General features: G+C 43.6%; 2 protein-coding genes across 3 annotated transcripts; both read right to left on the bottom strand.

Annotated features, from left to right (window-relative positions):
* Positions 1-465: 465 nt before the first annotated feature.
* On the bottom strand, positions 466-1,395 carry TACSTD2 (tumor associated calcium signal transducer 2). The gene has a single exon (XM_066556160.1). The coding sequence runs from the start codon at positions 1,393-1,395 to the stop codon at positions 466-468; it is 930 nt and encodes a 309-aa protein (XP_066412257.1).
* A 3,098-nt stretch (positions 1,396-4,493) lies between these two features.
* Positions 4,494-22,767, bottom strand: MYSM1 (Myb like, SWIRM and MPN domains 1). 2 transcript variants are annotated; one of them, XM_066555806.1, is made up of 20 exons: positions 22,693-22,767; positions 20,728-20,803; positions 20,466-20,536; positions 20,121-20,198; positions 19,967-19,993; positions 19,378-19,456; positions 18,782-18,880; positions 17,438-18,186; positions 16,472-16,602; positions 15,513-15,616; positions 14,578-14,655; positions 13,443-13,531; positions 13,070-13,124; positions 12,941-12,991; positions 12,008-12,082; positions 10,801-10,989; positions 10,486-10,618; positions 8,606-8,711; positions 8,429-8,486; positions 4,494-7,636 (listed from the first exon to the last, which is right to left on the bottom strand). In XM_066555806.1, exons 1-20 carry the CDS (start codon positions 22,749-22,751, stop codon positions 7,478-7,480), a joined length of 2,466 nt encoding a protein of 821 aa, XP_066411903.1. In that variant the 5' UTR covers positions 22,752-22,767; the 3' UTR covers positions 4,494-7,477. The 2 variants fall into 2 exon arrangements, with proteins under 2 accessions (XP_066411903.1, XP_066411904.1); XM_066555807.1 differs by having other exon boundaries at positions 8,429-8,483.
* Positions 22,768-23,284: the final 517 nt, after the last annotated feature.

Raw genomic sequence — 23,284 nt, 5'->3', positions numbered from 1 at the left:
GAAACTTTTGTTTTTCAAAGCCCCCATGAACTAAAAACAAACTGCATTTTAAAGAAGTCTACCATGAGAAAAGCAGCAATATAGCCCAAATATGCTGAGGCAAGTGTTTTAATTTCAGTAAATAGATACACCAAGAACCCCACAGAGTATTTAAGTATTTAAGCAATCTGAGCCAGGCCTGCAGCAGGAGTGAAAGCCTTCTGTGTTATGTTAAATAGACAGCTGTAACAGTTTTCTTACCCTCCAAAGCAGGAGTCATTTAAAATATTTAGGTAACTGACTCCCAAATTCATTTCTACCCCAAAAATTTATTCTAACTAAACAAGAATAATTTAGAACATTCACTGTACAAATTCCCGTAGGAAGGAAAAAACTCCAAATCCATCACATACACCGAGTCTGTTCTTTGTATTTTGTGCCTTTTTCTTTTCCTTTTCTTCCTGTAGTTGCCGTTCTTCTTTCAGCTCAGGGCAGCTCTAAGCTTGGGGCTTTAATTTCCCTCATTTCTTTACACTCAAATTTTTTATATGTCCTTCTGTGCAGCCACCTGAGGACGAGCAGCACGGCGATGCCAATGCCAGCAGTGAGGAGCACCACGGTGACCACAGCACCAATGCCAGCTGCCAGCTGCCTCATGGAGAACTCTGGGGGCTTTTCATCCACATAGTAAATCCCGAGCTTCTCAATAGCCAGAGCATCTCCGTTGACCGAGACAGTCAATCTACTGTTGGATGGAAACACGGAGTCATTGTTCACATCTTTTTCAAAGTAATAGGCCACGTCAGCTATATCTACATCCCACCTGGGTTTCTTGTTCTGGTCCAGGCGGATTTGGATAAGGGGGGGGTCGTACTTGATGGCCGCGATGTACTTGGGGTGCAGCTTGTACCGGCTCTCAAACAGCTGCGTCAGGGCCTTGGCCACGTCGGGAACGGCGAAGGCACTGGAGCTCCTCTTGTGTGTCAGCTCCATGTAGATCCACCTGGTCCGGACCAGCTCGCTGCAGCTCAGGCTGCTGCCTCCCTTCTCGGTCCTGCGCACGCCCGCAGTGTTCACGCACCAGCAGGTGCTGGACTGGTTGCACTGCCTGGCCTTAAACACACCGCTGTCCTCGCAGTCGGGGTTGTACATGCCATCGCTGTCTGACACCCCCTGGGGAGGTCTCCAGAGGCGCTTCTCCTTCAGGGGCATCATTTCTGCCTTCATCAGGAAGCATTTAGAAGTCAGGGTTGAGCAGTCTACAGGGTGATCTGAACCTGCCAGCCTGCAGGTGCAGTTCCCTGGGCCATCCTGGGCACACACTGCCCACTTGTTGGTCTCACAGGTACAGCTGTCGTGGGCTGGTGAAGCGACTGCCAGCATCAAACCCAGCACAACCCCAAACAGAGGCTCCATAGTGCAGGAGAAAAGCACAGATAAAGTCCTGAGCGACAGCAGGCAGCATCCAAAGCTTTAATCCACTAATGGAGGCTGCTCATTCCCACACACTGGCGTGCTGCTCCCTTTATTGATTCAAATCAGACCCACCAAACAGGTTCTTCTTCCAAAACATCTGCCATCTCCTTCCCAAATCCCAGCCAGCAGCTTCCCAGCTCCCTGTTTCTTCTCAGGGAGTGGCACCTGCCTCCAGCTGCCTCCCTCGCTCCTGCTTGATGAGGAAACAACAGGGAAGAAAAGAGACAGCAGCCAAACTCCTGCCATGGGCTTCCGTTATGGATTAAAGACGAGCAGCTGGCCCTTTTCCTTATTTACACTTTGTATGGACTGTATGCAAATGGCTGTTTAAAGAGGTTCTTCCTTTTCTGCAGGAAATCCTACTCCTCCACTTCCATCATGGTTGTTCCTGTGTCTTTCACTGCACAGCACCTCTTATCATTCCACTATCTAGATTCTTATCAGTTATGGACTTTCTACTTCCATAGCTTTATTAAATAAAGCCTTTGGGAGTTTGATGGTTGCTGCCTGGGGCATCTGCTGTTCCAAGAGGAACCACAGCTGACCAGGTTGATGGCTGCTCTCCTGCAGAAATCATCCTCATTTTCCAGCATGGAAAGCTTCTCTCCCACCTTTCCTTTGGCACATGCTCATCCCAAGGCAGCACTAGGAATACTGATTTTCATGCTTATGTTGCCCTTACAAAGTTGTTTGTTATGTCTTAAGAAATTTTTCAATCTGAACTTTAATGCCTTTCACAGAACATTCCAGGGGCTCTCAACTCTCCCAGTGATCTACAAACCTGTCTTACCATTTCCATGTGCTTTGGCAGCAGCTGACAAAGATTTTCCAGTTTGCATTAAGTCAGTCCCATTCATCTGATTTGCCAAACCCTGTCAGACTGTTTATAAATCATTATTTTGAGACCAGTAATGACCACAGAGCAGTGTGTGCACTGCACTCCCAGCCACGTGCCTTGCAGTCAGCTCCTACCTGTGTGCTGCTCACCTGAGCACTGCCCCACTTCCAGGGCCTGCCAGCTCCTGCACTCGTGGCTCTGTGCTCACTGGGAAGGACCCTGCCTGCCAGGGAATAGGTGTAAAATCAGAGCTCCACGTGGAAATGGGATGTAAATACCCTCTGCCAAAGCAGGACACAATCTGGATATTCCTTCAGGTAATAATAACCGCAGTTAGCTTTCTTGGAAAATAATTGAGATCTACGGCTAAAACCACTATTAAAACTGCCAGGTAAGTCAATTTGTCATGTTGATGATTCTATAATAGTTTAGCAACTCTTTTCCCATTTCTGAGTCATTCATTTACCCACACTACAATAATGTCCTTTTTTCTTTTAATTTTCACATCCCTCCTTCAAAGTCAAAATCCATTTAACTATCACCTACCTCCTCATATCTTGTCTATATTTTATTTCACATTATTTAAATGCCAAATGTGAAATATAGTTCAAAATAAAAGTGCACTTCTTCATTGACTTTTTCTTTTACTGGTGGATTTTCCCTTCTGTAAATAAGGAAGGAACGGACTTACTTTGAAGACAAGTTTTTCCAACTATATATATCTATATGTATATATGTATATATCCAACTACTTATATATATTTATATATATTTTAAAAATGTAATGCCTCTATGACACCAAAACAAGTATTATTTCTTTTAATCCATGCTAAGCTGCAACAGTACTACAAGAGTTAATTATTTAGAACAGCAGGCTGTAAAAGGAATAATCCTGTAGGAAATGTGGAGTGCATCATTTCTTTGGTGATCTCTGCTTCCATGGAAACAATTTCTCAGCACAATTCTAAACCTTGTAAAAGTAGGGCAGTAGGTCTATGTAAAGCAGCAATTAAACAACCTGAATACTTTTATCTAGGCCATTAAATACTTTGTCCAGCATCACATGTGATTACAGTGTTCACTGGGATGTTAAACCACCGGCTGCTTCCCGTGGGGATGGATGAAGCCCTTATCCCTCACTTCCTCGGGGCTGCACAGCACCAGCACAGCACCTCTCCCTCCTGTGCAGACACCTGGGGTGCTCAGCTGTGCCACACCCTCCTTTTGGGGTGCACTGCTGTGCCACACCCTCCTTTTGGGGTGCACTGCTGTGCCACTCCCTCCTTTTGGGGTGCACTGTCCTCCTCCACAGCCTCTCTTGTCCCTACAGCCACTCTGTCCTCAATATTCTGTGATCTGTGATCCAGAATCCCCCATGATTTTCTTTTTTTCTGAAGTCACTCCTGATATCATAACCACCCAATCAAAAGTGATCTGCCTTTTCCTTTCTGCACTGCATGCTTTTCTGAATACTTTCTTAAAATTTTCTTTTAAATTTTAATACTGTACCTCCTCACATCTTACTGTCATCGCCTGCAAATGTAACCAAACACTTTATTTCAGTACCTAATAAGCTAAAGCAAAAATTAACACTAATATTGTAATGCTGAATCCGGGAGAGCTTGACTGGAACCCAGCAGAGGTTCAAAATTCTCCTCCCAGCAGCTCTAACTGGAATTGTCAGGACATTGACACTAGGAGATTTTCCAGACTGGAACCCAGCAGAGTGGATTCTCTGCAGCACAGCAGAAGGAATCTGGTAACAGAACTGGAACCAGCACACCTGGATCGGATCGGGGCAGGCAATGTGGCTGATGGAAAGGGACCTTTCCTCCAGGATGTGCCCCTGCCAACCCCTCACTGCTGATTCAGGACTGTGACCTGTGTGCCGAACACCATCCCAGCATCCCTGCCCCAGCACCACTGCATCATCTCCTGATGGAGACCAAAGCACAGCGGCTGTAAAACACGGAGGGAAACACCTCCTGCCCGGATGCGCTCCCTGGCGCAAGTTTACCGAACACACTGCTAAGAAGAGTTGCGCTCCGAGGAGTTCCGAACCTCTCTCGCAGCAGCTGTGACAAAGCTCCCTCTGCTGGAACGCAGCTTTACTCTGGCACTCGGTCAGTGCCACGGACACGGCACCCAGACACCCCAGAGCCCGCCTCGGAGCCAAGCTGTTACAAACACAGACACATCGTTCTGGGTATTGCAGGTGCAGCCTTTATTAGTAGACTCTTGTCCGTCATCAGGCAGAAATAGCAGAGAAGCAAGCAAAGGAAAAAAGTCCTGAATGAATATCAGTGGCAACAATGTTAACTTTTTACTTGGTTATGGATTTTGCTTTTTTCAACTGAATTGGTTTTGGCAAGTTTGTTAGTTTAAAAAAAAAAATAAAATTAGGGCTGTGTCCTCCCCTTGCACACAAGATCTGTGTCCCTGTGAGGCAGCACTGCTGGTAACTGGGAGAGTAAAACATGATTCAGCCAACAAATGCCCATAGGGATATTTGCCAGAAGTGACATCTTGGGGAGGGTTGTTGGGGTTTATTTTGTGGGTTTTTTGTTAATTTCTTTTTTCCTTTCCTAACCTGTTGAATTCCAATTTTAACTGTATCATTCTACCCCCTACTCAACAATTTCTCGTGTCCTGAGCAACAACTTGGTAAGGTGTAACACTGGTCCTATGGAAAGGAACAGCATATTAGTCTGCACAGATCCACTGAAACAAAGCCTGGATGGGGGAAAAAAAGCTTTTTAATACAAAATTTTCATGCCTAAAATGTGTTTGGTAGAACTGGTATATTAGTTAAACAGGTTTTTATTTCCTGGGAAGCATGCAACTTCCAAATTCGTATCATTAACCACTCAGTGAAACTAAATGATGAAAAGTAGGTTAGTTTATTTTCTTACCCTGCCTCCTGCCAACAAAATCATTACTCAGCATCACAACTGTGCTCTTTCCAATTCCTATAGAATTCTGTGTGCTAGACTGGATCCTGATGGAACAAGCATTGTATTTTCTCCACACCACCCTGCAACAAACACTTGGAATTCTGGAGCTTTTATGTGCATAACAAAGGCTCAATCCTGCCCCATGTCCTCAGAAAAATTGCTTCAAAAGTCTGGGCTCCTAAAAAATTTCCTTATATAATACCACTGTTGAATACAACAATACAACTGTGTGACTTTACATCAGTGATCACTAAAGAGGGAAGCAGCCAGGACATTGTTAGCACTACCTGGGTAATGCTGACCCATCCCTAAGGGGCTGGGAATAAGATGTGGAACATGAGCAGTATTTACTTCATGGTGCTCTGACAACAGAGGTTCAAAATTCTCCTCCCAGCAGCTCTAACTGGAACTGTCAGGACATTGACACTGGGAGATTTTCCAGAAAACTGCCAAACTGTAACCCAACTCCCCATCACTGAGGAGAAGGAATGCTCTCCCACCTGGAGTGTAGCTCAATCCAGGAATCCATGCAATAGTGGTGGTCAGGAAGCCCCAGAGATGAGAGTTTAGAGCAAATGCAGACTGAGCCAACAGGCCAGAGAGAGAGATGGATACACCAAGTAGTAAATTACACACAGTAGTGGGACCTACAGCTGTGCACCAGCACATCTGAACATAGAGAGAGCACACAACACCCACCAGTACTTTTGAGTCCACAGCTCTTAAATCACTTAGTTCAAGGGCTCACATTTTCATCTGCGCAGGTTCTGCTCCCTCCCCTTAGTGATAGAGACTCATGAGGCCTGATAAAATTGTAACATTAACTTCCCATGAAGGAGTTCCCTCCTTGGGATGCAACTCCATGATTTTAAAGCTTTTCAAACTCTTCATACAAACAAAAAGTTGAAACATATAAAATCTCAAAATTCCATTTATGTTATATAGAACTATATATATATACATATATATACACACACACATTTTATTAAAATAAAAATTGGGTCCATTGTCTCCCCTCTAGATATAAACTCCAAGTCTTGCTTGAAACTTTCAAATATATTTTAGGCCTCTCTGAGAAACTCTGCCCAAGATAAACATGTGGAAATAGTAATACCTGTAGACAAGTCAAGTTTCCTTAGTATTTAGAAAGCAACATTTAAAGCACATTTTTTTCTAAAAAGATTCACAGTGATACAGCTCATGAAACATTTCCAAGTTGCAATCAGGAAACTTCTCAATCAAGATCAATCTGTGACTGATTTATCTAAATATATACCTGTATGAAATCATAACTGAGGAACTGATTTAAACAAGTGTTTTTCTATTGAACTGTACATTATAGAGAAGACTCTGAATATAAAAGTGGGGATCAAAAACACACATCCATTTTGTGTTCAAAAACACAAATCCTTTTCTGCTCGTTACACTCAGTTTGCCATCAATCAGGAGCTCTGGTTTCCACAGGAAACAGTGGCAATTAGAAGTGGACAAACCACAATGATCTGGAGAACAACATAAAACCTCCCTGTAGAATGGAAGGTCAGAAAGAGGTAAGCTGTAGTAAGACAGGAGTTATCATTTCCACTGGAAACAAGCACAGCCACTACTGAGAAGTCATGAAACTTGTCAGCTTTTTCTCCCCAGTATAGAAGTAGGATGGCAAAGAATATGCCAAAAAAGCTACTTGACCATCAAAATCAATGGGGAAATGTAATATGAAAAATAATAGTAAAAAAAGAAATTGGGCAATATGTTTTGCTACAACTGGATGAAACTTCTTACTGGACACCAGCAAAGTCTGAGCTACAAAACTCTCATTTCAGTTAAGTTTCCCTTCTGTGAACTCATTCAAACTTACACTCCCTAAAGCAAAGGAACAAATCCATTCTGAGTTAGAGGTGCACTTGTAGATAAAACCATTATAGAAAATTCCCAAACTGAGAGAGGACAAGCTCTCCTTGCAGACTGATGCACAGCATTCTTGACAGGGTGTCCTCCTTCCCAAACACCAGGCTGGTCAATCATTAACTCCATGGCACTCATCAGCATTAAGCATTCCTCAGGCACACAGGTCACACATTAGGAGCTTCTCAAGTGTTTTTCAACCACAACAATGAGTTGACACTGGAGTCTTAACAGTCACTACTAAAAGGGATAACAATTCTGAAAGAGTTGACATAATGGAGAGGAGGGGAAGAAATTAAAAAATGAAATCAAAATTCCAAAGCCATCACACTGGCAATTCATGTGAACGTTCATTCTCACTTCCTTCAGCATCTTTTTCACTCTTGTATGTGGAAAGGAATAAGTTTTCTATCTGAGTCAAGAACTCTTCAGCGATGAGGCAGTTTGTTACCTTGCCCAAAGTCTTCCTCATGCACTCCAAAAGCTAGGCGAAAGAAAAGGAAATCTGTTTCAAATTGTCATTTCCCCCCTCTTTTATGTGGTAAGTATTGCAAAGAGATTTTTATTTATCTATTTAGGATGAACACTACAAAAAGTGTTTATCCATTGTAAATTTAAAAGGAACAGGGCGATCTAAACCCAAGTCTTTAAAACCAATTACCCAACAATTGAATTTCAGAGCATTCTACCAATTCAAGTTTAGATTTACAATTTATAAGCAAAGATGTATTGAGAGGGAACAAAAAAAAAAAATCAATGTGTGCAATTACTGCGTGCAAGTTTTCTGTTTATGTCTTTTGCTTTGGGCAGAGTTTGTGTCTTGTTTGTGCCATAATGGTACAGCTGCCACTAGTCAGAGCTCCAGAGCAGTGAAAACACTGACTGGAAAATTTACAGTTCCTACTTATCCATGACAAACATGGCACAGCATATTTTACTGATGGAACAAAGGACCAGGAAGGCCAAATCTGCTCCTGAGACATGTGCAGGTGTTGACATGAAAGCACACCAAATGCTAAGGAGAGACCTGAGTAATTAATTGCCATTAATTCCCCTCAAACTTGGTGTCTGCACATAACCACCCCCACCTCTCTGAGAGGAGGATCTTTATTTTCACTGTGTTGAAAGTAAATAAGCTGCCCCACAAAATTAATTTATTATTATTAATTTACATCTCTGATTTGTAAAAGTGTAACTCCATGTGACTTCTGACATGAAACAGAGTTGCATTTAAAAAAAACATCTACTATAAAAAAGTTAAGAGAAGAAAACTTACTTTCTGCAAACAAGTCAGGTCAGAATCTCTATGAAAAATTTTATCCATGGGGACACTGCTGTTGGAAGAAAAACAAACAGGAGTGCTGGAGAAAGCAGCCATGGGTCTTGACTGAAACGTAACAATAAATGTATAAAAATTCCAACCTGGCTGGTTGTAACAGAAGTGGACACAAACCTGTGGCAAAATCTGTATTTCTCAATTATCCACCTGGTTTTTTCAAATACTAATTCCCACTGAGGCTCCTCCAACATCTGTTCCATTTCAAATTTGTAGGGCAGGCCTGCAACCAATTGAAGATCATTATTCAGTGTTTCTGCTACACTCCACTGTTTTTTGTCCTGTTCAGTTTAGGTGCAGTCCCTTCCCTTCCCATAACTGTTCCTCATTTATTGTTGACTGCAGAAGCCTGTAGTTCTGTTACTTGACAACATTAAGGAGGTTAAAGGATGACGTGTTTTGGATTCCAAATTTAATTCTGGTGGGAGTAGGAACAAATCTGTTCTGCTCCCTGCCCTTGCCAATTCCCATTCCATAAAGAAGGACAGAAATCTACAGCAAACCAAGAAATGAAAAAATGAATTGAGTGTTTCTAATTTAGTTGCACTTTTGTAGTGTAAGAGTTATATAGTTATTAAATTAATAAAAAAGGTTTTGTTTTTCAGTATGAATGGGCTGATAGTGAAGTGCTGACTACTGTTTTCAATTTCAAAGGAACTTTGCTCAGAAATCAAGAAATTCTTCTAGTTTACTGCAGGTGGGGGAAGAGAATTCTAGAAAATATTTGGAAAGAATCATCAGAAAGTTATTTTCAGAACACTATTAGTTTACCAAAAATCAGGGAGGAAAGAGACTGTACATTTCAGTAAATCATTTCCAAAGAGCCAGAGGAGATGGCATTTTGTAAAACCTTGACTTCAGGAGCTAAACAGAAATCTGAAATCCTCTGACAGAAAATGCACATGACTACAAAAATGTCTACTTCTCAGGGCAATAGAGTTTGTCAGTATTTTAACTCCCCCCCTCATAGTTGGGATGTGTGGGAGAAGAGGATAAAAGTGCAGGAGTCTCAGGGTGGTAAACTGGAACTGGGGCACAGATGTGGCCACTGCTGCCACTGCCCCAGGACTGCAGTGAGGCTCCAGGCAGATGGGCTCCCTTGTCTGCTTCCACTGGAAAAAACAGAGGGAACTGTGGGCTCACAAGGGCTTGGCTACACCTGTGCCAAGAGAACTGGAAACCTTGGAGTGTGGATGCAAAAAACAGGACTTTATAGAGGGAGGAGGAGAAAGAACAGGCAGGTACCAGAACCATCTACTGTTATCAGGGGAATTTTCCTCAAATCCATGTTAGGAAAAGAGTAGAAGATCTGACCATCACTTGCAATACAGCAAATTTTATGTGCTATGTCCTTAACTGTTCAAGAAAGGAAAAGACCCTGTTTTCATGAAATGCCAATGGTATTTTTAATCAGGAATTTGTTCCCTTAGGTGGGGGTTCATGCCAGCACCGTTTCAGCTTTCATGCCTTGTGTTCTCCTGGACAGCTGGCACATTTCTTTGATCCTCTGACCTGCTGAATGCCAAGTTACTCAAAAATTAAGAGTTTCTGACCACTGTAGCAGCCAATTCTTTGCTATTTACTTCAGTCTCCTTGAGCAGAGAATCTGTTCAGAATGTTGTAATGCAGGCCAAGTAAGACATGGAAAACAGTTTCTAAGCTGTTCACATGGATTCTGTATGTAAATAACAGGGACTTGTGTCCCAACCCTTTCATTTCTTTGAGGAATTGTGGGAACTACTAACACAGAAGATCAATCTTGTATGTATTTATAGTTGCATATTCCTATCCTGACAGCACAGACAACCCACAGGTTTATTCTTAGTGAAATTCCTGGGTTTATCCAGCACATGTTACCATTATAAATGACACCATTTATATAATGCCATCATATTACCAATATAAATACATAAATACTGATTTCTCAGGTTCAAAACCAGACATCTTCCCCTTAGCACCCAAAGAATTAAGACACTGGATTAAACAGGGGTACTTACGATAGGAACCATCAGAACTGATCTCATCACTAATGACCAGACAGGTGATCTGGGAATAGGGAAGAGGATTATTCCTGTTGTAAGGGCTTATGATCATCCCGATGAACATGGCACCACCCCTGGAGAAATAGCTCTAAAAAACACCAAAAACACCATATCCAAAAATCCAGTCTTATTCAGAGCAGCAAAGCTGAAACCTAAAGAACAGCTTTTCTGTCAATTCACACTGAGCTGGTGCAAGACACACTGGTGCAGCAGTGCAAAGCCCAGGGAGGCTTTAGGCTGCTGCTGGGTGTTTGTGTGTCTCTGCTGTACCTGGTACTTGGCCTGCGTGTCGATGTCGCGGATGGAGGGGCTGGGCTCGAAGGCGGGGTGGGAGTGGTACCAGCCGATCACCTGGAAGCCCCTGGCCGCCAGCGACTCCGAGGCCTGCGTCTGGGACACCGGGTCCATCTCGCACTGCAGGCCTGTGCTCAGGCTGTTGCACGGCTCTGCTGCACACACCTGGGGAAAGAACCTCCGGCTGCACCAGTGCAAGGAGCCTCCATCAGGCTGCAGGGGGTTACTGGGCCCAGTCCTGCATTCTCCCCACAGTGACCCCTGCAGTGCTACAGGCTGGGGACAGTGTGGCTGGACGGGCCCGGGAGGAAAGGGACCTGGGGGTACTGGCTGACAGCTGGCTGCACACGGGCCAGCAGTGTGCCCTGGGAGCCAAGAAGGCCAATGGTGTCCTGGCCTGGATCAGGAATAGGGAGGTCATTCTGCCCCTGTACTCAGCACTGGGGAGGGCACACCTGGAGTGCTGTGTCCAGTTCTAGCCCCTCAGTTTGGGTTGGGAAGGACGTTGAGACACTTGAGTGCATCCAGAGGAGGCAACGAGGATGGAGAGGGGCTGGGAACACAAACCCTGTGAGGAACCCCTGAGGGAGCTGGGGGTGCTCAGCCTGGAGAAAAGGAGACTCAGGGATGACCTTATCAATCTCCACAACCCCCTGAAAGGTGCCTGTGCTCAGGTGGGGTTGGGCTCTCTCCAAGCAGCACTGACAGAACCAGAGGACCCAGCCCCAAGCTGCACCAAGGGAAATACAGATTGGATATTAGGAAAAAGTTTTTCACTGAAAGAGTGATAAAGTTCTGGAATGGCTGCCCGGGGAGGTGGTGGAGTCACCATCCCTGGGTGTGTTTAAAAACAGACTGGATGTACCAGGGTTTAGTTATGTTAGGGCATGAGTTGGACTCAATGATCTTGAAGGTCTCTTCCAACCCAGTGATTCTGTGAATTTTGCGAATCAGTTACAGAAAACTTACAGAGTTTTAAGAGGCATTCACTAGATCTTCCTCATGATGCAGTTGACATTTGAATATAAGCTTGACTTTCATATTTCAAGACTACAGTAATGAACTTCAACTTTAATATATTTAATTAATTTCCTTTTAGAAATAAGTTACATCTCTTCAAAGTCTAACTATGATCATTTCAGTTTTAATATAATAGAGAAAATGTGAAAAGACAAACACTTACTTCCACAATTTTATCAGCTTCAGAGTACTTTCCACCGAGCAGCCCAATCACTTCTGCCAGAGACACGTGAGAGTGCTGGAATGAGATCAGACAAGTAGGAAAGTCCAAAGTGGGATTTCTCACAAGGCACTGACTTCTCAAGGATATGCAGAAGGAAAACTCAAGACAACTCAAGACTATCAAATACCCAGTACTTCCATTTAAAGCAAACAGAAAAGATTAAATTTGCTCATTATATACACACCACAGATGTAGTGCAAGAAGGCAACACTTCCATACAGAAGGCAATGTGTATGGAAGTTCAAAAACTGCAGCCTGGGCAGTGCTGAACAACTGCACACATTTTGGTACAGCATGTTATTCTTGAAAAAAAAAACCCCACACATTGCTCTGCAAACACAAAATCAATTTCCAGACTGGGAGAAAATGAAGCCATAGATTTCAGAAGGGCAGTCTGTTTCAGAAAGTAGCTTTAAGCAAATTAGATTTAAAGTATGATAGAGAGTAGTAAGTAGTAAAACTCTCAGTAAAGTAGCAAAGCTCTTATTAGTTTTTCTAGAAGGTCAATAGTTGTATATTAAGCACAATACAAAACCCATTCATTTTAGGGGCTTTATTTAATACTAGATTCTCAGACTTCTAGGTCTGACTGGAAAAAAATCACAGAATGGTTTGGGTTGAAAGGAACCTTAATGATTATCTCATTATCCTCCCTGTCATGGACAGGGACACCCTCCATTAGAACAGGTTGTTCAGAGCTCCACCCAACCTGGCCTTGAACACTTCCAGGGATGCGGCAGCCACAGCTTCCCTGTTTTATTTTCTTTGTCTTGTTATGTTGCTCATTAAAAAAAAAAAAAAAAAAAAACAACAACAAAACAAACCCACAGCACACACATCACAGCTTTCTGAAAGATAAAACTTAATGCTCACCAAATCCATTATTAAAAGTGCTTCAGAAGACACTTTCACCTGAAAGGGTTCCTGAAATGATAAACACAATGATAAGCAAAGTAACCCAAGCAATGGAGCTTTCTCAGTAATTCACTCAGAGGTACATACCTGCTTTTCTTCCGAGAACAAACAGCACGGTATCAGCTGAAAGGGATCAAAGGAACTATAAAATGAAAGAAAATTTCTCTAAAGATGTAGGACAGTCAGGAAACTTTTCAAGTTTCCCACTGTCTCCTTGGCAGAGGAGGAATAACCTTGTTGTCTTCACTGGATTTTCTCATCCCACATTAGGATGGCTTCCACCAAATACCAAAACATCACTTCCCACACTCCTGAATTCCAACACAGAACATCTGAAAAGCATCCCTGCTATTCCAGACCAGGATACATATTAATGCTGTGCAGGGTTCCAGCCTGACACTACACAGGACATTGTTCCATTTCTGGCAGATCTATGTTTGAACACAATGTGATCAAATACCTTTTGATTTGTCTTGAACCTTTAGAAGACTTTGCAGGTTTCAGTTTTTCTTCCTCTCTCCTTCTTGCTAATTCCTCAGCTGAGAGATGCTGAAAAGATTTTTTAAAAAATTGAATGTTTCAATGGCTGAAGTGCTTTTTCAGCCCTGATTGCAAAACCAGCCCAGAATAAATTCTTGATATCCCTGCCCTCTTAATCTGTGTATTACAAGACTACTCAAAATAGAGGCAACAGCCATGGCAGAACCAAGTAGTGTGTAAGGAATGACAATCTGAGATCAGGTCCACAAGGTGCCTGATAAGAGAAATCTCTCACTCTCCAAATCATTCAAATTCAGTAAAATCACAGCCCACACCACAAACCAGGTGTAAAACCAGGTGTGACCATCTGCCATTACCAACCACAGCCAGAATTTATCATGCCCCCTCCTTAGGGATATTTTCAACCTTTGTTTCCATTCAAATATGTATTTTACAGGAAGTGTTGGAATTATTAACCCACAGTTACTCAAAAATAGGTATGGCATGATACCATTACAGAAGTAATTGTTACAGGCAATTACTGAAAGGTTGAAAATTAAGAAGGCTTTGTATACAGGAAAATTGGATGTTTATAATTCTTCACTTTTGATGTAATTTGTAATTGTAGGAACAGACATGCATTTTCTTTCCAATTCTCCCATAAAATATTTAACGTTGCATGAATTTTTTAAGCACTTAATAAACCACAGTATTACTGGGGATATTGCTAGTAGCAGAATTAATATTAGGAACTCATTATCACCTGCATAATGAGCACAAGGAAACCATACAGGGCTGAAAAAATAACATTTAAATGTTATTCTCCCATGCCCTACCGTTACCCTAAAGGCAGTTAACTGAAAGCAACGGGTCATGAAATCTCCTACAAGACAAGGCAACGAGTTTTATGGGCATAAAACCCCTTTGCAAACCCCAAATGCAGCTGTATTAATCAGCATGAAGATGAGCTGTCCAGCAGTTTCAAATTACACTTCCACAAGAGAGGTTAAATCCCTAAGACACAACTGTTCCCTTGTCTGTTTGATGCAACAGCACCTACCAGCAATTAGCAGGAACTGATGATTTAAGGTAAGTTTAAAACACAGGAGGGTTACCTCAAATGTCTGTCCTTCCAAATCCTTTGCATCGCACCAGTTTCCCCACGGGTCCCGCACTCGCCGTCTTCTCGTGCGCTGAGGCAAGAAACCACCATGAGTCAAATCACCCTGGAAAAACTGCATTTCCTTCAGCCAGGCAGCCAAAAGGACATTGTCCAAGAGGTCACTGCCCCAGGAATGGCACTGACACTCCAACACGTTCCCAGAAAATAAGGAACACCCCAGATTTCTGTAGAATTAAATAGTTCATAATCTGTCAGGAATTATCATCAGTAAAGTTTTTGGGGTTTAAGGCTGTAAAGCCTGTTAGTGTTCCATGGAATATCAGCAATCCTGACAGCACCAGAGCACTGATATCCAGCTCTGAATTAATGCTCAGACAACACACAAAGCTATAAACTCAGTGTGTTTACATTTAGTGTATGCTACAGTTCTTTACATTTCAATTTATTATTTTTAATGTGGGATTGATTTAGTTCTCCTCTCATCAACTGATTTACTTTGCTGTGAAGTAGTTAAAAATGCTACATTAAGTGTGAATATAAAAATTAACTCTGGCAAGCCTTGGTAATTCATGCAGTTATAAATGAGTTACTGCTGCATTTAATTGTGTACATAGGGCTCTCAGTAAGCCATAACACATACCTACTGTATTGACTGCAATGCACTTCTCTATTTTGTGGCTAACAAATTATGGGGAAGAGGGGATTCAGGCTGCAGGGGAAGGCCTGCAAGACAGCTGGAGTGAAGGACCTGAACATGTGAGTGTGTGTGAGACACCTGTACCAAGACTGACATCTGAATCACAGGGCACCGTTAAGGAAACTGCAACCTGAGTGAGAGGAGACATGCCCCGAGGTGCCCTGGCTTGCAAATAAATGCAAGCTGGGAGGGTTTTCCCCTGGTCCCCGCTGCCCCCCCATGGGCTGTACCATGGACTGCAGGCGCTGGGCCAGCTGATAGGCTTCCACCGTGTCCTTGCCCTCCCTGCAGCGGCTCCTGTCGGCGGGCTGGGGCCGGTTGTACACGGCCTGCTCTGCAGGACACACAGGGGACAATTCCCGTGTCAGCAGAGCTCAGGGCTGCTCAGCACTGCCACACACACAGGAATGACACGGGTAAGTGACAACAGCAAATGGCACAGGGAGGAAGCAAAGAGAACCCTGACAGCAAAGACATCTCTTGATAGTCGTAATTCTGAGTGGTGATGTAGCCCTCTCCCACTACACTTTTAAAACAACAAACCCTCCTATTCTCCTCCTTCTTCTTTCTAAATAATTTTTTAAAACTTTATTTTGGACAAAATGTAATTGCAGGACATTGCTCCTCTCCTAGGTGACTGTCATTCAGCTTTGAACCAAAATCCATTCACAGCCTCTAAACCAACATCAAGTTAGAGATGCATATTCACTACTTTTAACAGTTCACCTAATTTTAATACTTGAATTGTTTAAAAACTAGCCCTGAGGATGAAGGCATTGGTGTTTATCTAGAAAACAGTTATAATTTAGTGTGGGAAAAGAAACAATCACTTGAATTCTACCTAATAAGAAGAAGGGCAGAATTTCAGACACAGCTGGTATCAGGACACACAGAAAAGCATGAAACAAAACAAACATCCCACCAACTGGTGTGTCATTAAACATGAGGAAAGGGAAATAAAAATAAAAAATAGAAAGTTTGTGTAAGCCTAAAATTTTTAATCCTGTTCATAGGTTACAAGCTCTTCTAGATTTTCCAAAGTTATGAGGGAAGATCTGTCAGAAGGTCCTTCCTAGCAAGGATGAATGTGCATGCTCTGTGTGAGCAGCACACCCTAACATGGGGCAGGTCCTTCAGCACTGCACCAGAAGAGGCTCTTTATTGACTGTTCTTACAGAAATATCTTTACCACAGCCAAAGTTGATGGCTCCTATCAGCTCCAGGTAGGTGTGGATCCGCCCGATGCAGTTCACGTCCCCGCAGTTCTTCAGGCCGGGCCGCACCGAGGTCTTGTTCAGGTATTTGGGTTTGCATCTTTCCCTAAAACAAAGCACAGCACCTGGTCAAACAGCAGAACAAACCACAGGGGGATGAAGGAACTGGGGGACTTTAACTGAGGTCCTGTTTCCACTCTCTGTGCATTTATTCCTTCCTTTAAGCAGACACTGAATCTTCTCAGTTCAACACTTCTCTGGTGTCGAATGGAATTTTAGTCTCTCTTTGCAACTAGAAGCTGTCAGAGTACAAAACAACTGAATGAGGACGGAGTTAAACTCAGTAATTCTTTCTGCTTCAAAGCAAGTACAAACCAAAACTGGCAACCAAATTATCTTGAGCCTTCTACTACAAGTCACTATGTTTCCTTACACCACTCCTGTGCAGATGGAATATAAAATATTTAAGTGCACAAGCACCACTCCCAATTGATTCTTAATTTGAGGCATTCCTTTGGTCAACACTATTTGCTCTAGCTCAAGACTATTGCCTCTTGCTGCCTTTCTGTAAAGGCAAGGCTACAGAATTAATGCCATTGGTTATTTTAAGGAACCATTTGTTAAGACCATTCTTATGCATAGGATGGCAAAAATGGCAAGGAAATAGCACAGCCAAAATAAATGCAGCCTGTTCTGGTACAGAGCATTCATTTTCTTAATGCTTCGAAGTATTTTCATTGCTCAGCTTCCAGAATGCCAGAGAAAAAAATCAGGAAGATGCAAAAGAAGTATTAATAAAGAATGCTCTTCACTGGCAAGCTACCATACAATTAATTTCACTCTATTGAGAAGTAAGCTATTAGTGCTAAGTAGTGTTTTAACTACATCAGACCAGGACATCTTAATCACTTATTTCAGTAAAAGAAATTAATGCATCTCACCACTGATCCAAAATATAATTCCTGATTTTCAAATAACGCTCTGGTGTTTTGGCCTGGCGCCCTTCAAAGAATTCGGGAATAGCTTGCTTCTCTTCTTCCAGAATGATGCTTCTGTCAACCTCCACTTCTTGATCAGGTGGCTTCAGCTCCTCTGCTTCCTCTTGGTGATCTTCATCCACTTGGCAGGGAGAAGGAAAAAGCAATCCATTATCAGCCAGGTCTCTTTGCTCCTCACGGAGCTCCTGATCGGTTCCTTGTGCAGGACATGTGACTGGTCCACTTTGCTCAGCTTTCTCAACAAGATTGTTGTACTGCTGGTAATCCAAATTCACAGATTTATCCCCATTCAGGTGCTGGGAACACGTTGCTGCCACAGCAGGAAATACCAACGCATCCACTGTCTCTGGCCTGGTGTGCTGAGGATCTTCTTTAGGCAAATCAGTTGCAGAACTGTGGCCAGCAGATGAAAAACCTTGTTCCACTGCTTTTGTTTCTTCAACTGGACTTTTTGGGATGACAGATAATTCAGATTTTCCTGTTTCTTGCTGGAAGGCAGGAGTGAGCAGTTCATCCATGTCATCAGTTATGTCCACTTCCTCATCATCTGACAGCTTCTCGATTTTCACCGCATTCAGGTTGGGGTCTGCACGGCCTCTCAAGTTTCCAGCTTCCATTCCTGCCCCATCTTCCATGGGAAGGCTGCTCCCACACTGACTTTGCTCTTCTTTTTCTGAGTCACCATTTTTTGCCTTAGGAAAATATAAATCACTTTTAGGAGGGAAAAACAAGCCAAAATCATCTGCCTCCCAAATAATCAGGACTGTTTAATTTGAACAGCAGATATTCTGAAGTGTTTCTTTTTCAATTTATCATTTTAATTTAATTTAATCCATTGCAACTGACTTTTACACAGCATTATAAATATACTTTAGGTGAAGTATAAATTTGCATGTATTTCCAGTCAAAAAGCCCTAGAAAGTAGTTATTTCTTCTTAAAGCCCATGAAATCTCAAATAAGGCTGAAGCTAAAACTACAACACACAGCAGAAAGAGCTGTGTAGTAGAAAACCAGTATTTTCAAAATAACAACCAACAGTGTAAAGGACCACAATTATACTGCATTTATTGCTTAGTTATACCAGCAATAAACCCAGTGGTCACTCTAGGAATTTGAAATCAGGTCTGACTTCACATTTAAATCTGCAAATTCACGATATTCCACTTCTCTGAATAAGGGAATGATTAAAGTACCTGCTTTGATAGTAGTGCCCTGAAAAGACAGATTAAGACCAAGCTACCCGTGGGCAAACACCTTTTTGGCAGCCCCAGGGATGCTCCATTTACCTTGTTCCTGAAGTACTGCCGAGCATAGCTCTTGACTTGCAGAACCGTTCGAGTGCCGATCAGTTTGGCAATTTTCGTCCACCTGCGGCCAAACTTCACCTGAAGCAACAAAGCACGTGGAAGTGACCCCAACTCTGACATCCCAGACATGGCACTGCACGTGTCAAATGAGCTCAAAACCTCATTATTCATTAAAATGCACAAACACTACAGCAAACCCATGGTAAAGAGCCTCACTGTTTATGTTCTGCCAAGAAGGAAACTGCATTCAGTAGTAAGAATTATTGTTATTCTTAACTGAAGGATCTTCTTCACCCATTTCAGGCACTCTGCTGCCTGTTACCCCAAGGAATCCTTGTGGTTGGCAAAGCAAACCCTTTTACAATTGGCACAACCATATAATCTCTGCAAACCTTACAACAGTAAAGAATTTTACTTTATTACCTGATTTGCCTTCAGAACACACTATACTATACTTCTCATAGTTAATGCAGCATTGTGATTATACAACATGTTTATTCATGTCAACTACTTTGCTGTTCAAGATAAACTCATTAATTCAATTTAAAATATTTTATATATATAAACAAACTCACCAGTCCTTGTTCAAACAGCTCTTTTTCCTCTGATGTCCACTTCAAGGAACAGCCAGGTGATTTTGTGGGCGAACGCACCCTGGGAACGCAGGAAGCAGAAATCAGTGATTTACCAAATCCAAATATTCTCCAATCCCAGTCACTCAAGGCACCCTCTGACAGGAGGACTACTCCCCATCTTTGGCAAAACTCAAAGTATTGCTCTAAACATGAATGTGACTCATAAATAAAATACTGAGAATCACATCAGCTTCTCCATCACGATGGAAGATTCAAGGCAACTCAGTATTCATCAGTGACCAGTGGCACAGAAATACATCAAAGCAGGCAACAGAAAAGGTGAAAAGGCAACTAGGATTAACAAGTTTTTATCATAAAGACCACTGTGCTACCAAAAAGCTCCCCAAAACCTGGTTTACTCTAGCCTCACGTTACACACAACAATATTTCTTTTTGTTGAAAGGTCTCTTAAATAATTTTTTACAGCCCAACAAAAAAAACTTTAATTTTTTTTAAAATAGTATCTGGTAACTTAACAAAATCAGACACCATACTTATAAATGCAATTCAATCATTAAAATGTACATACATGACTTTTCCAGTTTTCTTATGCGGGCTGCAAATGCAAGAGTGAAAATAAAAATTAGTAATTGTGCTGCTGGTGCATATCCACCAAATAAGAAGAATTTTAGAAAGACTTTTCATTTCTACTCAGCTAAGAATTTTTCCCAGACAGATCTTACCTTTTCATAGATCTTTTCTCCACTTCTTTTTGGTTGAGCCATATTTTTTCAGAAAGTGATTTATTAGATAAATAATATCTGAAATAGTCATTAAGTAAGTTTCCAAAGCATCAGAGATATTTTTACATGTGAGAATTTTAATAATCAGGTAAACTACACTGCTTCAGAATTACCCAGCTGTAGAAATAAATACTACAGTTTCTACAGCAGGATTTCTGCAATCTACCTAGAAGTTGATAGGGCTTCAGTCACCTTAACAGGCAAAGATTTGTCCAGTTCTTTTGGAAATAGGAGGCTTTTTAGCATTCTACAAGAAAATATAAAACCAAACCAGCAAAAGGATACTCTTCTTCCAGCAACATCTTCTCAATGACAGCCCTGTTTTCTTCACTAATGCTGCTGTCCAACGTCCAGGGCTGCAAACAGCAAAAACACATTTTAATACCTCAATTCTGTCACACTGTACTTGAGTACTGACAAGAAATAGTTTGTAAAAGTAAGGAAGAAGCAGTGGTTAAAAACCTAAAAGAGCATGTACCTGGAGGGAAGAGAGAACACAACCTCTGATAACCTTGCTACAAGCAGCATTGATTAAAAAAATACTTACAAGGCTGTTGCCAGTTCTCCAAGATGAATCAAGATAGTGATCCTGCAGCAGGCTTGATGCTGTGTTTTCATGATCTCTGAAAGAGAGTCAAGTGTTCAGAACCATTGTATTATTAATATTGAATGTCATTGAGTTGTATTATCTCCACTTAACATTTCTACATCTTACCCCCAATAAGGTAAAAGCATTTTCTTGTAAAGGCAAACTGCTTTTCCTGCTGAGGAGAGCTCCTGCTTGCACAAGGTTTCATAGAATCCTGTCATACAGGGTTGTTAGAACCATAGATTAAAATCTGGGACTGCTTTGGTTGGAAGATCATCTCATTCCAACCCTCTGCCATGGACAGGGACACCTCTCATCAGACCAGGTTGCTCCAAGCCCTGTCCAATCTGGCCAGGGCTCACCACCCTTACATGGCAGAGTTTCTTCCCAATATTTAATCTCATGCTCAAAGAGACTTCATTCAGTTTATATTTAATCTTTTCTGTAAATAACTACTAATTAGAGATCTGTCACTGATTAATGTCATTGATCAACTTCCTTTTATTTTCATGCAGCATAAGATCTCCTTAGCAATTTGTGTAAGTACTTGTTTTCAAAAATCTTTACTTCGAGAACATTGTCTTGTCTGAAGACTAATCAGCCCTATATTCCCTGCAGTGCTACTAAATTAAACTCACCGACTGCTCTGAACTGCTTCGTGCAGCACTTCAAACATCTCTTTATAGGATAAAGGATCAGGATGAGTCTCCATGCCCAGAGATCAATACAACTCCTGCTTCTTTTTGAGCATACCCTGCAGAGGGTGGGATCAAGAGGCCCCTTTGCCAGCAGCCTGTCTGCAGCAGTGGCAGGGGCTATTTGAGGGCAGCGTCTCTGCTACAAACCTCTCATTCTCTCCAGCACCTGCAAGTGCTGGGTTTGAGGCATTGCAGTCACTGCCTACTCACTTCAGCATCCCTTATCTGTGAATCTGCTGGAGCCCAGAAAGCCACTGGAATGTTGGGCTGCATCGAAACAGCGCGGCCAGCAGGGCTTTGCTCTGGTGAGACCTCACCTGGAGTGAGGTGCTGCATCCAGCTCTGGGGTCCCCAACGTAAGAATGCCATGGAAGTGCTGGAGCAAGCCCACGATGTTGATAAGAGCACTGGAGCACCTCCCCTACAAAGACTGGCTGGGAGAGCTGGGGCTGCTCAGCCTGGAGAAGAGAAGCTGGTGTAGAGACCTGATAGCAAACTTCCACTGTCTGGAAGAGCTACAGGGAAGCTGGAGGGGGACTCTTTGCAGGAACTGTAGTGATAGGACAAGGACTTATTGGGTACGAACTGAAAGAGGGAAAAATGTGGTTAGATACTAGGAAGAAATTCTTTACTTGGGGATGGTGATGCCCTGGCACAGGTTACCCAGGGAGATTGTGGATGCCCAAGCCCTGGCAGCGTTCAAAGCCAGATTGAATAAAACCTTGAGCAACCTGGTCTAGTGGAAGACATGTCTGTTCGCGGCAAGGGGATTGGGATTAGAACACGTTTAAGGGCCCTTCCAGTCCTTAACATTCCATGATTCTATGAACCCGTTTTCTGCACCTCCCTCCGGGCGTTCAGCTTCCTGAGCCTCCCTCGCTAACACAGTTACACAACCCAGCACCTTCTCCATGGGTATTTTAAGGATTTTCCCAGCAGCCTCGCAGCGCTGTTCCGGGCTCTGGGGGATCGCATCACGGCGCTTCTCCTCACACCAGCGCTATCACAGCCCCGTTCTCAGTGCCCTTCCCGACGATGTCCCGCACCGGCGCTGCCCCTCTCCACGGGCACTCCGTGACACTCCAAGGTCTCTCCCGGAGCGGCGGGAAGCGCCCGGCCCCGGCCGCCCCCTCAGGAGCGGCTCTCCCCTCACGCCGCCCCGCCCGCCGCGGGGCACGGGGCGCGCCGGCCGAGCCGCAGCGAGCCCCTCGCGGCCCTCACTCACCCCGGCGCGGCCGCAGGGTCCCCCTCGATGTCCACCTCGGGCTCCTCCGCCGCCGCCATGACAGCGGGCCCGGCGCTATCGCGGGAAGGGGCGGACCCGGTGCCCGGAGATGGGCGGGAGCAGCGCCCCGAGGAGCGGAGGCGGAGATGGCGCTGGGGTAGGCGGAGCGCAGTGCGGCTGGAGCGGGCGGCGAGCTGAGGGACGGGGCCGGGCAGTCGGCGGACATGGCCTAGAAGTGGGGGGTCACGGCTGGACTGAGGGGACATGGCCGCCGCTGACGGGTTACGGCCGGACTGAGGGGACATGGCCGAGAACAGGGGCGACATGGCCGGGAGCTGAGGGGGCATGGACGGACTGATGGGATATGGCCACCGCTGAGGAGACATGGCTGGGCTGAGAGCCAAGGGGAAAGGGGTGACAGTCAGGTGGGGCCTGAGGGGAGTGCGGGAGGCGGCGGTGGGAGGCTGGAGCACACAGTGGTGAGGGGCACCCTCAGAGATGTGGGTGCTGGAGCACAGTGGTGAGGGACACCCTCAGAGATGTGGGTGCTGGAGCACACAGTGGTGAGGGGCACCCTCAGAGATGTGTGCGG

Source organism: Molothrus aeneus, chromosome 9, assembly GCF_037042795.1.
Source record: "Molothrus aeneus isolate 106 chromosome 9, BPBGC_Maene_1.0, whole genome shotgun sequence".
Lineage (NCBI taxonomy): Eukaryota > Metazoa > Chordata > Aves > Passeriformes > Icteridae > Molothrus > Molothrus aeneus.
The sequence above is the reverse complement of the archived record's forward strand: the minus strand, read 5'-3'. Positions and strand labels throughout refer to the sequence as shown.

Coding starts and splice junctions, on each gene's coding strand:
- TACSTD2 (XM_066556160.1), bottom strand. CDS start 1,395: ATGGAGCCTCTGTTTGGGGTTGTGCTGGGTTTGATGCTGGCAGTCGCT.
- MYSM1 (XM_066555806.1), bottom strand. CDS start 22,751: ATGGCGGCGGCGGAGGAGCCCGAGGTGGACATCGAGGGGGACCCTGCG. Junction 18,881..19,377: donor AGCTGTTTGAACAAGGACTG/GTGAGTTTGTTT, acceptor TTGTTGCTTCAG/GTGAAGTTTGGCCGCAGGTG. Junction 10,990..12,007: donor AAGCTGATAAAATTGTGGAA/GTAAGTGTTTGT, acceptor TTCTTTCCCCAG/GTGTGTGCAGCAGAGCCGTG.